Source organism: Lichtheimia ornata (assembly GCF_029851405.1).
Source record: "Lichtheimia ornata isolate CBS 291.66 chromosome Unknown scaffold00090, whole genome shotgun sequence".
Classification (NCBI taxonomy): Eukaryota; Fungi; Mucoromycota; class Mucoromycetes; order Mucorales; family Lichtheimiaceae; genus Lichtheimia; species Lichtheimia ornata.
Genome location: NW_026695410.1, coordinates 35,085 through 51,724, shown reverse-complemented (window position 1 = coordinate 51,724; position 16,640 = coordinate 35,085). Strand labels below are relative to the sequence as shown.

Sequence of the window (16,640 nt, the reverse complement as noted above, 5' to 3'; positions counted from 1 at the left end):
AACATCTTGGAACACCGAGTCAAAGTGATAAATCCACCTGTGGCATGAAAGGTGATGTGTTGTAGGTGACATGAGTATGTCCTGGTTCTCCTCATCCTTATTCACTTGAATTGATCCAATAACCAGCTGACAATCAAGATACGTCTTTGTAAAGCAACAGCCGACATGCCGAACCTTTGAGTATCTCCACTTGTTCATGGCGCAAAATGACGCTCTTTCGGATTCCAGCAATATGTAATGGTGAACGAAGCGCAATGCATTGGGTGATAGGTGTTTGGCTGCTGCTATGTCGGTATGGTATTGCCATAGCTCGTTTGCCATCACATGATGCAGCTTGAAAAGATGTTGAGTCGTGTAGCGGTGAGGTACAAGCACCATGGCCTCGTTGTCAGTGTGCCGGTATCGTGACATGTAATCCAGCATCCAGGTAGTTGATCCGTATCTTGACCTTCAACCATGTCCATACATCCTTCCCGATCCTTTGCCATGGATAAGGCAAACCCTTTGGAAAGTAATACTCATATTCAATACCTTGGTCATCCATCCAGACCATGTCTTCACCCTTACCCAACACCATGAATTGCCTTGGTATACGTATGGATAACAAGAGTCTTTTCAATGCCATAGATGAAGCTGTGCTCGTGAGGGGTGACACATGGATCCACTGTCGTAAACGCGCATCCTTAGAAATGAAAGTATTAGCGAAAAAGGCTCTTGTTGATTTTACTCTACCATGATGATACTCACCCTCGACCTTGCCAAGTAGAGCCGTATCCACCTTTGACAACCACGACGAACCAACATCTTTGAAGACTTGACAAGCTTTAACGATGTACTGATAACGACGTATGCTGCTTCAGATAAAGAATAAACGTTCATTGTTGTGTTCGGTTGCATTGGTTATTGGTGTTCAAGTACGCGATGGACTGCTTCATGTTGACAGCATGAGAGTGTTGAGCGATGTGTGGTGTTGAATGTAGAGAGAACCATCCATAACAACAGGTGGTTTCTTTGCAGAGATTGGTTGGTGTGTGATTGTGGTGGAAAGGAGAGTGAGGTTGCAAGAGTGAGACGTCGTCAGGATTTGAGTCACCGCATGCATCTTTATGCGTCGCTGCTGTGGGAACAAAAGAGCGAACCGCCCACCGCCCCGAAGTTGCCCACCTCCAACTTGAAAATTGGTCAGCAGGGTGCTCTCGAGCATGCTGATCACCTTTTTCTAATAAAAACCTCACGCCTTATTTGAAAATTTGGAATGGGAGCTTCCCAAAGTTTGAAAGACGGAGACATTCGCAGGGTCTGTCTTTCATTAATTTTCATGTTTGCTGTTTTGGCGTAGCTCAGTCAAATAAGCTCGGATCAAGAAAGTTGAATGATGGAAATGTTGGGCTGGAGCAGGAGCATTGTTCACATGTTACAGAATGGGCAACAGTATCGATTGTGAGGAAATGGCTGTTAGCTGCCAATCATAGATAGTGTATATGGTATCCTACATTGGCCGTTCCAATCATGCAGAATGGCTCCGTTATACAACCACGGCCCCTATGCATATTTATCTCTATCAGGGTTGGGCAACTTGACATTGAACAAAGACCACATGTCGTACGCAATCCAACTCCCAGCATATGTAAAACATAAAGACGTCCGTATCTCAAAATCTTACAATGAAGCCTGCTGTCTTTAAGAGAACAAAGCTGCTCGGCGTGGTCAAAGGAATCTTGTGTGCAAGTTTCAAGATCGAGGTGGGCAACCCCAGATTTCGCCAATATCGCTACCAGCCAAATTGGATTGTGAGTCGACCTCTTGAAAGTTTTTCTCGGTGACCAGCAATTCTATTTTTTGGGTAAGTTTGAGAATGCCCATGACGGACATGAGAGTTTGTCACAAGATACATTCGACCACGCAGACCAACTTTGTTCTAGTAGGATCCCGACGCTTGATTGTAACATTATGAGATATAGGCGTCTTTATGTTTTGACTATGCTGTAAGCGTGATGCTATATAAAAAGTGGGCATTGTTGATAGGAAAACAGCTTGACGTTGATAGATACAAAGATCAGAAGGTCGTGTTCGTGTAACAAAGTTTAGGAGGACGGGATTTGAAGGGGTAATCCCATTGGCGGAGGATGCATGATTCGAGCTTCATCCCCCTATAGCGTAGCCGGCCGATGATAGCCCGTATCGTATAGCTCGCGCTTATATAAGGTTGCATAATATATACTTGCCTGAGAATTGTCATAGACCAACATTGTTTGGTCATGTACTCGTGCCACGTTGTATTAAAGCTCCTTTTTTCTTAATCATAAGTTCATAACGCATTTACCTTACAACCAACCAAGCTCCTTTATTATAGGTTACATAAACATGTAGGCTTATTTCAAGATAAGTACCCCACAGTAAGCCATGTTAAGCCATTCAACGAAAATCAAAGGTTGATGAGCAAAGTGAAACCACCTGTACGCTACTCTTTTTCTAGAAATATTGCCTTTCTTGCCCCACCCCACTCTTTGACCCATAATGCATTAAAACCAATATCCCAATGAGCCATGTAATTGACATTGTGTGTTGTATTTGAAGACCAAATTGAAATCCTGCACTCATTATCGTACAAAGAAACGCGTGTTGATTAATCTACGCTGCAACCTTTCGAAAGCGAATTCCAGGAAGGGATCCTTGTGAAAAAGAAAGCACCGCGTATTCCCAATAGCTGCCATGTTGTCCTTATCTCGCAAAGTATTGGTAGCCCATTGATAACACTAGGCATCGTAGACATAATCGTAGTAACCTGTCTTTGCAACATCCAACGTATTCCATTTGAGAGAGGTTGTCAAGCACCATAACTCGAATGCAATTTGTATCCCATCGCTCATCCAAGCCTTCTCCGGTTCCTCACTATCGCTGTATTTGATTGCACAAGCCCTTGATCATTCTTGCATCCCAAAGCATTGTAACCCTGGATTGTGGAGTATTTGTAGATCTCAGCACCAATGAAGCTATCCGGCTGAAATGACATGCCTTAATGAGAACATGTTTCCTCTTGCCAATGTACGATCCATTCCTCCTTTTACCTTGTTAAATGGGCTGGTCATCATAAAAGAAATCTTTTTAAGCGGTACGATGTTGTATAGCGATCGATGACGGTGTTGAGAGGGTGATCCATGACCTTGTATCCAGGTGATTGAGATAGACCTTACGAAACCAAAAATATGATCCTCATCTCCTCAATGACGCCGATGGAATGAGCATAGTAAGCCAGCTGGATGATGGGATGGAATATTGACCGACAAAGAGGATGACGAAGTACCATGCTACAACTTCAGCTGATAATACGAGCGTGTCTTGATAATGGTGATTGATCATGATGTATGGTTGTGATGCCATTGTTGATGGTGTCATTGCTGCACTTCAATCATCCAACCATTGTCGTTGCCATGCGCCCGATACCCAACTTGTGCTCGCATGTCCCTGGTGCTCGTTGTGTCGTCATCCAATCCAAAGTAGTTCTCCACATCCTTCTCCCTTTGGCTTGATCCAAGATCCAATTTGCAATCAAAATATGATGGTGCTGTCACGTATTCATAAAACATCCAAACAAGTATAGACCGCCCACTCAAGCAACTTGACATGCATCTTGTAGCAACGATGCATGGAAAATAAATGTGTTGATGAGTAAGCGTATCAATCCCCAGTAGCCATCTGACTCCGTTGGTCATGCATTTTCCCGAAAATCCGCCTTGTGGTTGATGTAAAAAGATGGTGCATTCTATAACAGTAACAATCGACCCATGTTAGCAAGTGATTGGAGCTTGCATCCCATATCCCATCCTTTTCTTTGCTTTACCTTGCTGCAACTACATTGAGACATCTGCTGCATACATTGAACCATGTCATCGATAAACGGCTGATTGGCGCTGGAAGAATACTCGATCAGATGCTGCCCCACGGTACTGATTTTGATGTATCCCATATAGAATCACGCTTTTGATATGAAGTGCAAGCACAGCGATAATTTCATAGTGAATAAGGCGAAGCAGATGTGTGGTTGGATGAAATGAACGAGTGCTGATCAAGAAGAATCATGTAGGATCAGGTCCATATCTTGCTGAGAATCGAGCTTGATGAATGCGATGTCATTGTTGCTTTTGCTGGTCATTGTATGTGATTTCATTGGTAGGCTGAATCATTCATCCGGCCATCTCTGTTGCTGGCATGACTCCAATTCCCCACGTTTTACATGTTGCTTGATGCTGATACTTGAAGTCCTCATCATCGAATCCACGTGTCGTTTTCCCCATCCTCGTTCTCGTGAAATGACCCAACAATCATTGACAATCAATCGTTGCAGTTATCTTGAGGTATCCATAAATCCAACAAAGGCGTCATATCGTATCTCCACGAGTGCAACCGTTGAAGCCGTCAATTCCAATAATTTTCTCGCTTTCAATAGTGTACAACGATCCTTCAGGCGCAACACATTGATGTGGCATAGAACGTGGATTGTAATGTCATGTCGCAACACCTTCTCATTTGCCATCGCATATGATGTCGAGTATTCCTTGTAGGCTCCCGTATACGTTGACAAGAATCCATCATCTAAAATGAATATCAACTACATCATAAGCATGTCAATTTTCATCCATTTTCTCGCAACATACCAACCCATCCACTTGTTACCTGGATACCCAACATCAAGAGAAAACAAACAAAACGCAACATCCAAAACTTGAACCATTGTACTGCGTCATACAACACGTAAGAAGACTGCCACGGCTACGTATGATAATCCGTCATCCTCGTACCTTGGTAAATGGGTTTACATATGGTATCGTGAAGCTGCTGTCAACACGTTGCAGTACTGCGCCAAAAAGCTTCTTGGAAACGAGGTGCTAAAGATCAACGGCGTTAATGACGAGCAAGGACACGGTCGTTGGGCTTCTTCAATTACGTGTTGTTGAATAGTAACAGATGTGTGGCATTGGCGTTGTTGACTGTGTCATTGTGGAAGCGATTGTGAGAGGTAGTTGCAGGTGTACATTGTTGGTGGAATGGAAGTGGAAAGAGGTGCTGGCTGAGGTGCATCACCCATTTTTACCCTCTCCGCCACATCCTATGCGCATGAACCACATTCATCAGTCTCACTGTAATTAGTTCCAGAGCATAATCTTCATCATTTATTTGAATCCAAAATAGATTTCAATCAACTTTTTGTATACATAACCGATATTTTTAGCTTTGCACAAGTCGATGATGTCAGCACGGTCAACGCAACTTGGAGAGCCAGATCTATCCTCATCATCATCATCTTTCATATAATCATCCAGCGCCATCAACAAATGCCGCCAAACAGCATTCGGATCGTCCATTCTTGGAATTTTGATCTGCAACATGCCGAGCACACCATAAACATAATCAGCTGGGTCATAACATCGTCGTGTGGAATCACGCAATGACCACAGGAGAAAGTAAAATCTATCCTTGCTTCCCGAGATGCGATACTTGTTAGATTTTCTGGCACCGTAAATGTCATCGAGTACCTTGGATACCAACTTCATTGCCTTGGCATCTCCTAGCCAAACGGGTTAGCAGCGTGTATCAATAGCAATTCAAGCATCTCATGCAACGTACTATCATGCAACGTATCGCGTACACCACGATCCCACATAAGCCTCACCATTTTCTTAAATCGAAGCAATTCATTCAGAGTGATTGTGTGGGTTGGTAGTAGGTGTAGCGTGTCTGTTTCAGCTATGAACCGTACATCTCCAACAGGAAGAGCCATCTCCTGCCAAGTCCATACACGTTGCCACCATTGCCTTTGTACGAATGTGCACAAGGATTCAATCAGCTGAGGAGCTTTCGTTTGATAAATCTGGTCGTAGGTTGGGCATCCTCCTGCATTGAAATGTAATTCCTCGAAATCTTTTGCTGTATCCGACATCGTGTGAATGGTAGGTATCAGGGGTTGGATCACAGTCGATCATGGCAATACATTCAAGACAACAAGAATAAATATCACCTATGATATCCAAAGGTGTATTGGTACGTGCACACAAGACATCAATCCACCAATAGCTGTCAGGATGGTCCTGGAGCATTGTAAGTAATGCATCTCGTTTCTCAGGTCGCATGGATACAGGCTTTACTGGTTGGCCGTTTTCGTCATTCACGTATTCATTGATATCATTCCAGTGGTAACGGTTGTTTTCTGTAAGCCCCCAAAGATGTGACAATGCGTAATAAAAAGATGGAATGCGTTTGGCTTCATTGTCCCTTTTGATCATGCGTCTTCGATGGAATAGATTGCTGGCAGGTCGTACAATTTGCATCTTGTCGCCATTGTCTTCAGGAACATAAAGCAATAAAAAATGCTCATCATCTAAGAGTGAACCGAGTCCTTTTTCAAAAAGCTCTTTAAGGTGATTGCCTTCATCATCCTCAATTCTTATATCGATCTAAGCGTCTTGTGAACATCATAGATGTATTGTCGTCTATAGGTTTGCATACTTTATAGAGGTTGTCGTTTTCGTCAGGGTCGCATGTCATGTTTAAATATGGAGAAGAAAGGGTGCGAAAAATAAAAACGGTGTTTGGCGCGGCAGTTTCAAAGTTTGGTACGCTGTTATGTATTTGTGTTACATACGAGATGCGGATGAATGCCCTTGGTAAAGGTATATTGGCAGCAAACACGAGCTTATCTCAAGAGTCCCAATTGCACCAAGATTACAATGCAAGCATACACCCGATTCATGAATACCTTGTAGAGAACTTTTAGTGGGACGTACATACCACTAGTCAACAGAAACACTTGTGTCTCAAAGCTCGGAGAAAGATGCTCGTTATCCGACGTTGTGTTTTGACGTGCCACAATGAGGTAATACAAGAGATGAGGTTTAAGTACCAGCATTTCATCATCAACTGTAATGCTATGTTCTTTGTATTCCTAGGTTTCAAGCTCAAGTTTCAAAATCAGATAGTCGGATCCTGCATTATCTCCATGGAGCTGGCTTAAAGGAGGGGGACATTGTTTTCATTTTGCATTGCAAAGGCTATTATACATGATGAGACATCACTGACCAAGGAGTAACCTTCGGCATTTTTATGCACCATGAAGCAGGTAACGAAGTAAAGGCTTAACAATTGTGCTCATGTGACAAAAGGCGTGGTCCCATGAAGATGGTTGCCATGGCAGCCTTCGTTGCCCATTGTATCTTTTTCCATGCTCACCTGATAGCAATCATATAAACTCTCATAATCCTCATTTCCCATGAAACCAACCCATTGGACAATCGAACCTTCGTTGCCAATCCCATTATCCTTCAAAGCAACTTTGTAATGATACCATTTTCCTTCATCATTGTCCTTCATCTCATCCAACCCCCAATGCACAGCCAAACAATGATATACATCGTAAAAGGAGCCACGCCATTGACATCAACATAATGATAGTAAGACGCGGCGCGGTATAGATTTTCATTTTGGATTTCTGGAAGAGGTTTGTTGAAAGGGAGGCACTGCTTATTTCGAATGGATGGCGTTGTACACTAATTCTCTCTCGGCATTGGTTCAATGTTATGGTCCATGTACAATACTTGTAGCAGGGCGTTGCATCATCCGAGAGATTCCAAATCAGGGTGGTTGCCAAGCGCCATGAATCAAATGCAATCGGTATATCCCATCATCCACATCCTTCACATCCAATCCTGTTCCCATCATGCTGTATTTCTTCTCCCAGATCGCATGTGCCTTGGTAATCCTTGGATCCCAACCCAGTTGTAATCAATGGTTGTAGAGCACAAACGTGATATTGTGTGTGCCATCTTGATCCAATTGTGATATGCTTTGTTCAGAAACGACGTGTAAATTACACCGTATGATGCCATGGACACTGCAAATGCATTCGCCAATCTAAAAACGCATGTTTTAATATTGTGTTGCTTCCCGTGCTCAACGCAAAACACATTCTTCCTCTTACCATAGTGAGAGCGTTCCATCAAGGAACTCTTGCAGCGATATATGATCACGTGTGCTGTTACAAAGAACAGATGATGACCCCTAACTACGTCGCCAAGTGATGGAGGTAAAGCTTGCAAAATCAGGTCGATGATAATCATGTGGTGGATGTCCAATGATCTAATCGTATTGTTGCTAGCTGCTTCAATCATTTCAAGGTACCGAGTACGTTCCCAATCATAGATCCATTGAGTGAAATGTAATCCGAATCCGAATGCATGTTTGCTGCGTTCCACAGGGATGTGATGGTTGAGAAGGAAGCAGCTGAATGGGTGTGGATGCGAGTGCTCGCAAACAATGATAGATACAATAGGTGGGTTCAGGTCCATATCTGCAGCTAAGAGCAAGGTAACGACAATGACACTTGATAAGAATACGAGGTCGTTGTTGACTTTGTGGAACCATTGCTTCTCTTCATCAATCAATGTAATGATTGTTATTGTTGCTTTGCATCCAATTTTCAAATACGGGTGTTACGCTGGGTCACGTTTATAGCCGATATCCTCGTTATCGAATAGCTTTCCTCGTCCTCGTTATCTTGAATTGACACCGTAATCCATTGGTTCATCAGGTGCCCATAATCACATCCAAACCATCCTATCAAATTTCCATGCGCTCAATCGTCAAAGTTGCCAATCCTGGTGGTTGTCTCGATCTTCATAGCATAGAATGATCTTCAAATTGTTGAACGTCGTTGAAATGTCGATAAAGCTTTTCTTTTCCCAGGGTACCATGTGGAGTACGCATTCCAGAGTTTCCTCACGTGATCCAGCACCTGTTGACATGAAAGCATCATCCACAATGATTGTTATCGCATCGTGCAAACTCGCTGCAAGATGGCCATGTCAATTACCACCCTTCTCTTCACCATATTTCACCTCATCCAATGGTTACCTGGATATCCAACATCATAAGTGAAAAATGTTGCTGCATCCAATCTTGAAAGCAGGGTTCAAAACATTGTGCTGCACCATAAGCACGTGAGAAGATTGCCACCATTGTGATATGCCATCATCCTCTTACCTTGATACAGGGTCGACTAGTACTCAAAAGCCTTGATAGTAGTAACGTGAACCGATAATGCGTGTCATTGAATGAATAAAGCTGCTAGATATCATCGACAATATGTTGTAGTGCAACGCCAGGGAACAAAGACCTCTTGGAAACCGGTTGCTGCCGATCAACAGCGTTGAATGTAGAGCAAGGACACAATCGCTGGCTGTCTTCGTTTACTCGTTGCTGAATCGTTAACAGATGAGCCGCATGGGTGCCCATGTGCTAGTGTCATGTCAGAAGGGAAGTAGTGGTTGAGAATGGCAAAGTTGAGTGGGAAGAAGAGTAGACGTGAGATACCTAGAGAGCATCCAAATTCAACCCTGCCACAACCCTCTCCACCAATAGCGTGACATCAGTTTCCTGCTAACATTATGCAAGAGCACAAATAGTCACCATAATCATTTAATAATAAAGGCCATTCTTAGCTCCAGGCAGTAGTCTTCAGCATTTATTAATCACTAGGAGAAAATATACACATTTGGTATACATCACCAATACTTTCAGCTTCTCTTAAATCGAATTTGCCGGCATAATCAACCAATTTTTTAGATTCATATGCATATAAATCATCCAATTTGGATAAGAACTCTTTCCAAACTGCATTGGGATCGGACATCCTTGGGATTTTGATCTGCAACATTCCCAGCACTCCATAAATGTAATCACAGGGATCATAACATCGTCGCTTGGAATTACGCAATGAAAGCATTACATATTGCACTGATTCAATGGTCGCCCCACGAAGAACGTTGGATTTTCTTGCATAGTCTATGTCCCTGAATCTTTGAAGAACTATGTTGAACGACAGTAGTTTGTCGTTATCTGGTCAAGTGGTTAGCAGGGTTCGTCAATATCAAATCCTAACCTCGCGTGGAACATACCGTGTAGTAGTTCATGTCGCAAACTACCGGAATAAACCCTCCGATGTTCACATAGCAGGCGATAAATTTCAAGTAATTCCTTCAGAGTGATTGTGTTGGTTTGGAGTCGATGAATGTCTGTTTCAGCCATAAGCCGAACATCTCCAACAGGGAGAGCCATCTCCTGCCAGGTCCATACACGTTGCCACCATTGGCTTTGGAAGAATGTGGACAAGAGTTCAATTAGCTCGTAACTCGACGGTGGATGTAACTGCTGGTAGTGTGTGTAAATTTTCGGTATAAGGCTTGGCTGACAATCGATCATGGCAATACATTCAAGGCAACAAGCGTAAATATCTCCCATGATATCAAGTGGGGTATCGGTGCGTGCACACAAGACATCGATCCACCAATAGCTGTCAGGATGGTCCTGGAGCATTGTAAGTAATGCATCTCGTTTCTCAGGTCGCATGGAAACAGGTTTCATTGGTTGTCCTTGTTCGTCGTCAACGTATTCACTGATATCATTCCACTCGTACCGGTTGTTTTCTGAGAGACCCCAAAGATGCGATAAGGCGTAATAAAATGATGGAATGCTTTTTGCTTCATTGATTCTTTTGATGATGCGCTTTCGATGGTATGCGTCATTGGCAGGTCGTATAACTTTCATCTTGTCTCCATTTTCAGGCACGTAGAGGAGCAAAAAATGCTCGTCGTCTAAGAGTGTGCTGAGTCCTTTTTCGAAAAACCGTTTTCGTTTGCTGTCCTCGTCATCCTCTAATCTTATGTTGATCTAAAAAGAACCTTGTGAATACCTTCTCACGTGTATGATGCCCTTTGTGCATGTACATACTTTGTACGGATCGTTATCGTCCTCAGTGACATATGTCATGTCAAAAAATGGGAGAATAAAAAGAGATGCGAAAACTGAAATTGATGGTCCGGTACGGTGTTATTGATAGTCTTGACGCACCCTTGTTGTGTCACATCCAAGATGTCACACAACGCCCCTGGCGTTCAAAAGAACATTTGCCATGTATGAGCAAATGCCGAGTTACATCATGATTTTCATATGTAATCCTACCAAAAATTACCATGGAAACTACATAGTAAAATTACAAATGATGGGTTCGAAACCCGATCTATATGTATTTAGGAAGTTTGTACTTGCAAGTGCAAGAGGCTTGCATATCAAACTTCGGAAGAGGTACAGGCGTTCCGATTTTATATTATGGGATGTACACAAGTAAGGTTTTTATTCAGATTCAATAACTGGATACATGCATAAAACGCCACTGGCTAACCGTTACACTAGGCTTTGCTACGTTCATCCATAGTAAGAAATATGTCCGGATGACATAAACATGCCCACAAACAAGAAGGAATTCTGCTGTACATGATATAGTAGTATACTAATATCAATTCCAATCTTCGTTATTCACCCTATTTCTCCCAACCCAAGAGCGTTCAATCACGCGAAGCCTCATAGCTCTCATAATTCATCCAATCCATCCACTATATGTAGCGGAAAATGATAACCATTCGAAAACCTAACACGTGACCCGCATTATCAAGTGTGCGTTGATGAAGATGCAGTATGCTGCAAAATGTTCTGATTCCACACGTGTATTTCAATAAACAAGAAAACGGCGATGGCTACCATGTTTCTAATGTATGTCACTGTGATCTTGTTCCATTTGGTATTGGATCATTGTCAACGCGCATCATAAGACCGGTAAACGTAATCGTAGAAGGTGTCGTTCACATCATCCATGTTACCCCCTAGGGTGGTTGGCAAGCACCATGAGGCAAATGTAGCGATAGCAAGTCATCGAAGCCCCTCTCGTCCAATCCTGCAGTGGCTCATGCGCCATTGCAATGTGGTCGTAGCAGCCCATAATAATCCTTGAATCGGAACACGTTGTAATCATTGGTGGTGATCGTCAATGCCTTGTCGACCCGATCGTGACGTGGTTCGTATCATCGTTATAGGATCCATGAATGCTCCAAATGCATCAGCCAAGCTAGAAGAATATGTTTAGTGGGATCCTGCATTTTCTTGCCAATGTAACACCAAGCCCTCCTTTTACCTTGATAAACGGGAGCATCATAGAAGACCTCTTTTGCAGCGTTATCCAATCATGTGTGCTGTTGCATAGCGATCCGTGATAGTGTTGAGATGTTGATCCGTAACCTTGTCTTCATGTGATGGAGGTAAACTCACGGACCAGAAACATGGATGCTCATCCGCCCGATGATGTCGATAGAGTGACCATGATAAACCAGCTGAATTATAGGATGGGATGCTGATTGATAAAGTCGACGATGGAAAATCATCATGCCTGTGCCTCCAATTGATAAAATGAAAATGCCTTGACAATGGTGCCTGACGGTAATACGTGGTCGTCATTTCATTGTGTGTGGTGTCATTGTTGCTCTCCATCATGCAATCAGCCAACCATTGTCGTTGTTAAGCTCTTCTCAGATGTCCATGGGTACACTCATCACCCAATCCAAAGGTAGTTCTCCGCATGTACTCATATCACCTCAAAGAAGCCTTTAATTCTCCCATCAGTCTTGGCATCCTTTTAACATATAAATGATGGTTATACCTACCCCAAAGGGTTCAGCAAGGAACACAACCAAATGTCATGAGGCAGCAATGAACACACCAAGTAGTAAAGCCATAAAGTGAGCTACATAGATGATGAATGCATCATGAGTACCCTCATTTTCGGCACCACATAAATACTAATTTTGAGACTTACCAAAGGCCATTGATGATGATATGAATTCAAGTAGAAAGAAAGGATGTATGATAGTGTTGATTTCAAGAGACTTGTTTGTATGTGAGTGGGTGTGAGAATTGCTGTCATGATGGATCGAACGGATAAAGTGGTCAAACATCTTGGAGCACCGAGTCAAAGTGATAAATCCACCTGTGGCATGAAAGGTGATGTGCTGTAGGTGACATGAGGATGTCCTATTTTCCTCATCCTTACCCACTTGAATGGATCCAATAACCGGCTGACAATCGAGATACGTCCTTGTAAACAATAGCCAACATGCCGAACGTCTGAGGATCTCCACTTGTTCATGGGCAAATCGGATTCCAGCAATATGTAATGGTGAACGAAGCGCAATGCATTGGGTGATAGGTGTTTGGCTGCTGCTATGTCGGTATGGTATTGCCGTTGCTCGTTTGCCATCATGTGATGCAGCTTGAAAAGATGTTGATGTCGTGCTGTGGTGAAGCACCAGGACAATGGTCTCGTTGTCAGTGTGCAGGTAATGTGACATGTAATCCAGCATCCAGGTGGTTGATCCGTATCTTGAACATGTCCATGAATCCATCCCGATCCCTTGTCATGGATAAGGCAATCCCTTTGGAAAGTAATCCTCATACTCAATATCTTGGTCATCCATCCAGACCATGTCTTCACCCTTACCCATCATCATGATTGTATTTGGCGTATGCTTTTCTCAACGCCGTCTCATGGATACCATAGATGAAGCTGTGCTCGTGAGGGGTGACATATGGATCCGTTGTCGTAAACGCGCATCCTTAGCAATGAAAGTATTAGCGAAAAAGGGATCTTGTTGATTTTACTCTACCATGATGATACTCACCCTGGACTATGCCCACTATCGCCGTATGCACCTTTGACAGACACGAGGAACCAACACCTTTGAAGACTTGAGAAGCTTTAACGATGTACTGATAACGACGTATGCTGCTTCAGATAAAGAATAAACGTTCATTGCTGTGTTCGGTTGCATTGGTTGTTGGTGTTCATGAACGCGATGGACTGCTTGATGTTGACAGCATGACAGTGTCGAGCGATGGGCCCATAACAACAAGTGGTTTCTTTGCAGAGATTGGTTGGTGTGTGATTGTGGTGGAATAGGGGAGTGAGGTTGCAAGAGTAAAAGAGGTCATCAGGATTTTGAGTCGGCATGCATCTTTATGCGTCACTGCTGTGGATCGCGTAGCAACCAACCACTGATTACGATGGCACAGCTGAAAGCACCTAATACCAAATATCAATACAAACTCCATATCTCCCTTGTAGGTGATGTATATGTACACCATCCCTGCTGTTGAAGGAGCTATCGTTTGCATATGTAGATGTTATCGTATCATCATCCCACTATTGTTTCGAGCTTGGCATTTGCTGCTAATAAAGTGATCATCTGCTTGTTGAGGATTGCAAATCGCTGTTCTTTATTGTCGTCACATTGGCCTGGAATATTGTACAAAGTGGTTTGAAAGAGAAAAACAAGGAAATGGGAAGCCTTGGACCAATTTCATCCAACATTGCGGATGCATGATGATTGCGACACCTTTTGGTTCTTGAATAGTGATATGGGTACTATCGAAATGAATCCTTTGGTTGCCTTCATTGCTCCTTGGTATTATTTTGAAAGCAATCCAGGCCGAGCAGCAATTTTCAATGATATTAACATGCGCGTGTCTCAAGGTTGTGTAACTGCTTTTGTGCATAAATGGGACAGAGTCCGAACACAATTGACAGCCATGTTTGAAAGAGGATCGGATGTATGCAAATGGTGAGTCAAAAGTGACCGTCATCATCTATGTTATTGACGTCAAGGCAGAGAGTCAAAAGAGACGCTTGATAATCCATGTTTGAACATCTTGAGATTTGCAGCATATGAACGATGCTGCATCATGGTAAAACAATGCCATTGAAAAGCTGGTTTTATCTTCCACCTACCGAAAAAGTTTATTTCATTGTAACACAAATATAGTACAGCAATAAGCTAACCATCTAGAAAATACAGAAATTGATTGAACCTCGTGTACACTCATCCTCCATGAAAATGGGCCTGTAAGCAGTGGTACCCTTGATAACAACACGCATCGGTATTCGCCTACGGTGACACCTATTCATTGAGGTACAAATCCTCATCCTTGCTGCTGATGATGTAAAGTAGTAGACAAATGAATAATGTATCCATGGCATCATACCATGGTTGGCATGAGAAGCGCTGCTTGCCATCATGAGCGTTTTTATCCATCATTGCGGCGTGCCTTGGTTTCCAATGCCTTCATCAACAGCACACTTTCCATCATCAACGCTATCCAACCGATCACCATCCTCAGCCGTAACCACGTGATATGATCTATTTTCCTGCTGACAACATCCCAAGTATGCACAACCATAACAACATTCCAGGGTTTCTCATCATTTGATTGCATCCACCCATTCATCCATCATAACCATTGTAAGCCCAATATGAAAGCACCATCATGTAGTCGCTGCTGATGCGCTTCCTAATCCCATCGAGCTACTGGTGAGCCACTTGCTAGGTCATTGTCTATCGCAGCTCAAACCAGGACAAGGTTGCATGTGTAATTAACGGCGTAATTGATAGTTGATATGGGCATCATCCAAGCTGATCATCACATTCCAAATGGATCAAGGGAACCAATACCACCAACAGATCCAATTCCTTCCACCCCATTTACCAAACCAATATCCATATCCATATCCATAAGTAGTCGTATGTATTTGATACAAGTTGCTACACATAAATAAAGCTGCTTACTATACAATGACTATCTGCTGTTCACGTAAAAAAGGCTGCAAGGCAAGTTGCTGCAAGTAAAGAAGACCGTTTGAGACAATGGAGATAGACTCCTTGCTATTGGCAACTGCTGCAATGAATGCTGTTACGTTACGTTTGAATGTGGTCGAGGATTGTACAAGAGAAGTTGAAGTGTCAAGAAACGCGGGTGTTGTAGTGGTGTGTACACGCCATGAACTTGCCATTCAGTCAAAGACAATCGGATCGAGACAATTGTAGGGTTGACATGATGGGTTGAAGCAGGGCAATCGTTCGCAGGCGGTAGTTGTATACTTGAATGCACCGACAGTTGAGATTGGGAGGATGAGGCACCAAGCTAAGAGCGAGAAGAAGTGGAAATTAAATAGGTCCGACACCTCTTGTATAAATGCATGAACACTGTACACCAATACTTGATATTGAGATTGCTCATCTCGAACATGAAACTTTCACACAAGGTGCTCTGGAACATGCTGATCAGTTTTGTGTTAAAAAAGACTTCATGTTCATTTGAAAACATTGAATGGGAGGGTACAATGTGGGGTTTACTATGAAAGTCGGAAATGCAGGTCAGCCCCAGGTTCATGATTTATCGAAGTAGTATGTATTATCTTGGGGTTCCCCATTTCGAACTTGGAAATTGATCAGCAGATTCGCTGGGACATGCTGATCAACTCCATTCATTTAAAAGTCGTAGACTTCATTGTGAAGAATTAAAATCCGGGGCGGGTCCAAATGGTGGATGATGGGAACAAAAGAGCGAACCGTCCACCGCCCCGAAGTTGCCCACCTCCAACTTGAGAATTGGTCAGCAGGGTGCTCTCGAACATGCTGATCACCTTTTTCTAATAAAAACCTCACGCTTCATTTGAAAATTTGGAATGGGAGCTTCCCAAAGTTTGAAAGGCGGAGACATTCGCAGGGTCTGTCTTTCATTAATTTTCATGTTTGCTGTTTTGGCGTAGCTCAGTCAAATCAGCTCGGATCAAGGAAGTTGAATGATGGAAATGTTTGGCTGGAGCAGGAGCATTGTTCACATGTTACAGAATGGGCAACAGTGTCGATTGTGAGGAAATGGCTGTTAGCTGCCAATCATAGATAGTGTATATGGTATCCTACATTGGC

General features: G+C 43.0%; 4 protein-coding genes across 4 annotated transcripts; all 4 read right to left on the bottom strand.

The window, feature by feature from the left end:
- Positions 1 to 5,171: 5,171 nt before the first annotated feature.
- On the bottom strand, positions 5,172 to 5,674 carry O0I10_011441 (uncharacterized protein; the record flags this gene model as incomplete). Its single annotated transcript, XM_058491408.1, has 2 exons — positions 5,172 to 5,566; positions 5,626 to 5,674. 2 exons carry the CDS (start codon positions 5,672 to 5,674, stop codon positions 5,172 to 5,174), a joined length of 444 nt encoding a protein of 147 aa, XP_058337821.1.
- A 163-nt stretch (positions 5,675 to 5,837) lies between these two features.
- On the bottom strand, positions 5,838 to 6,543 carry O0I10_011440 (uncharacterized protein; the record flags this gene model as incomplete). Its single annotated transcript, XM_058491407.1, has 2 exons — positions 5,838 to 6,452; positions 6,505 to 6,543. The coding sequence occupies 2 exons, from the start codon at positions 6,541 to 6,543 to the stop codon at positions 5,838 to 5,840; spliced, it is 654 nt and encodes a 217-aa protein (XP_058337820.1).
- A 2,974-nt stretch (positions 6,544 to 9,517) lies between these two features.
- Positions 9,518 to 10,818, bottom strand: O0I10_011439 (uncharacterized protein; the record flags this gene model as incomplete). Its single annotated transcript, XM_058491406.1, has 3 exons — positions 9,518 to 9,842; positions 9,932 to 10,719; positions 10,780 to 10,818. The coding sequence occupies 3 exons, from the start codon at positions 10,816 to 10,818 to the stop codon at positions 9,518 to 9,520; spliced, it is 1,152 nt and encodes a 383-aa protein (XP_058337819.1).
- Positions 10,819 to 12,575: 1,757 nt separating this feature from the next.
- O0I10_011438 (uncharacterized protein) lies at positions 12,576 to 13,238 on the bottom strand (the record flags this gene model as incomplete). Its single annotated transcript, XM_058491405.1, has 2 exons — positions 12,576 to 12,622; positions 12,695 to 13,238. 2 exons carry the CDS (start codon positions 13,236 to 13,238, stop codon positions 12,576 to 12,578), a joined length of 591 nt encoding a protein of 196 aa, XP_058337818.1.
- Between the last annotated feature and the right edge of the window lie 3,402 nt (positions 13,239 to 16,640).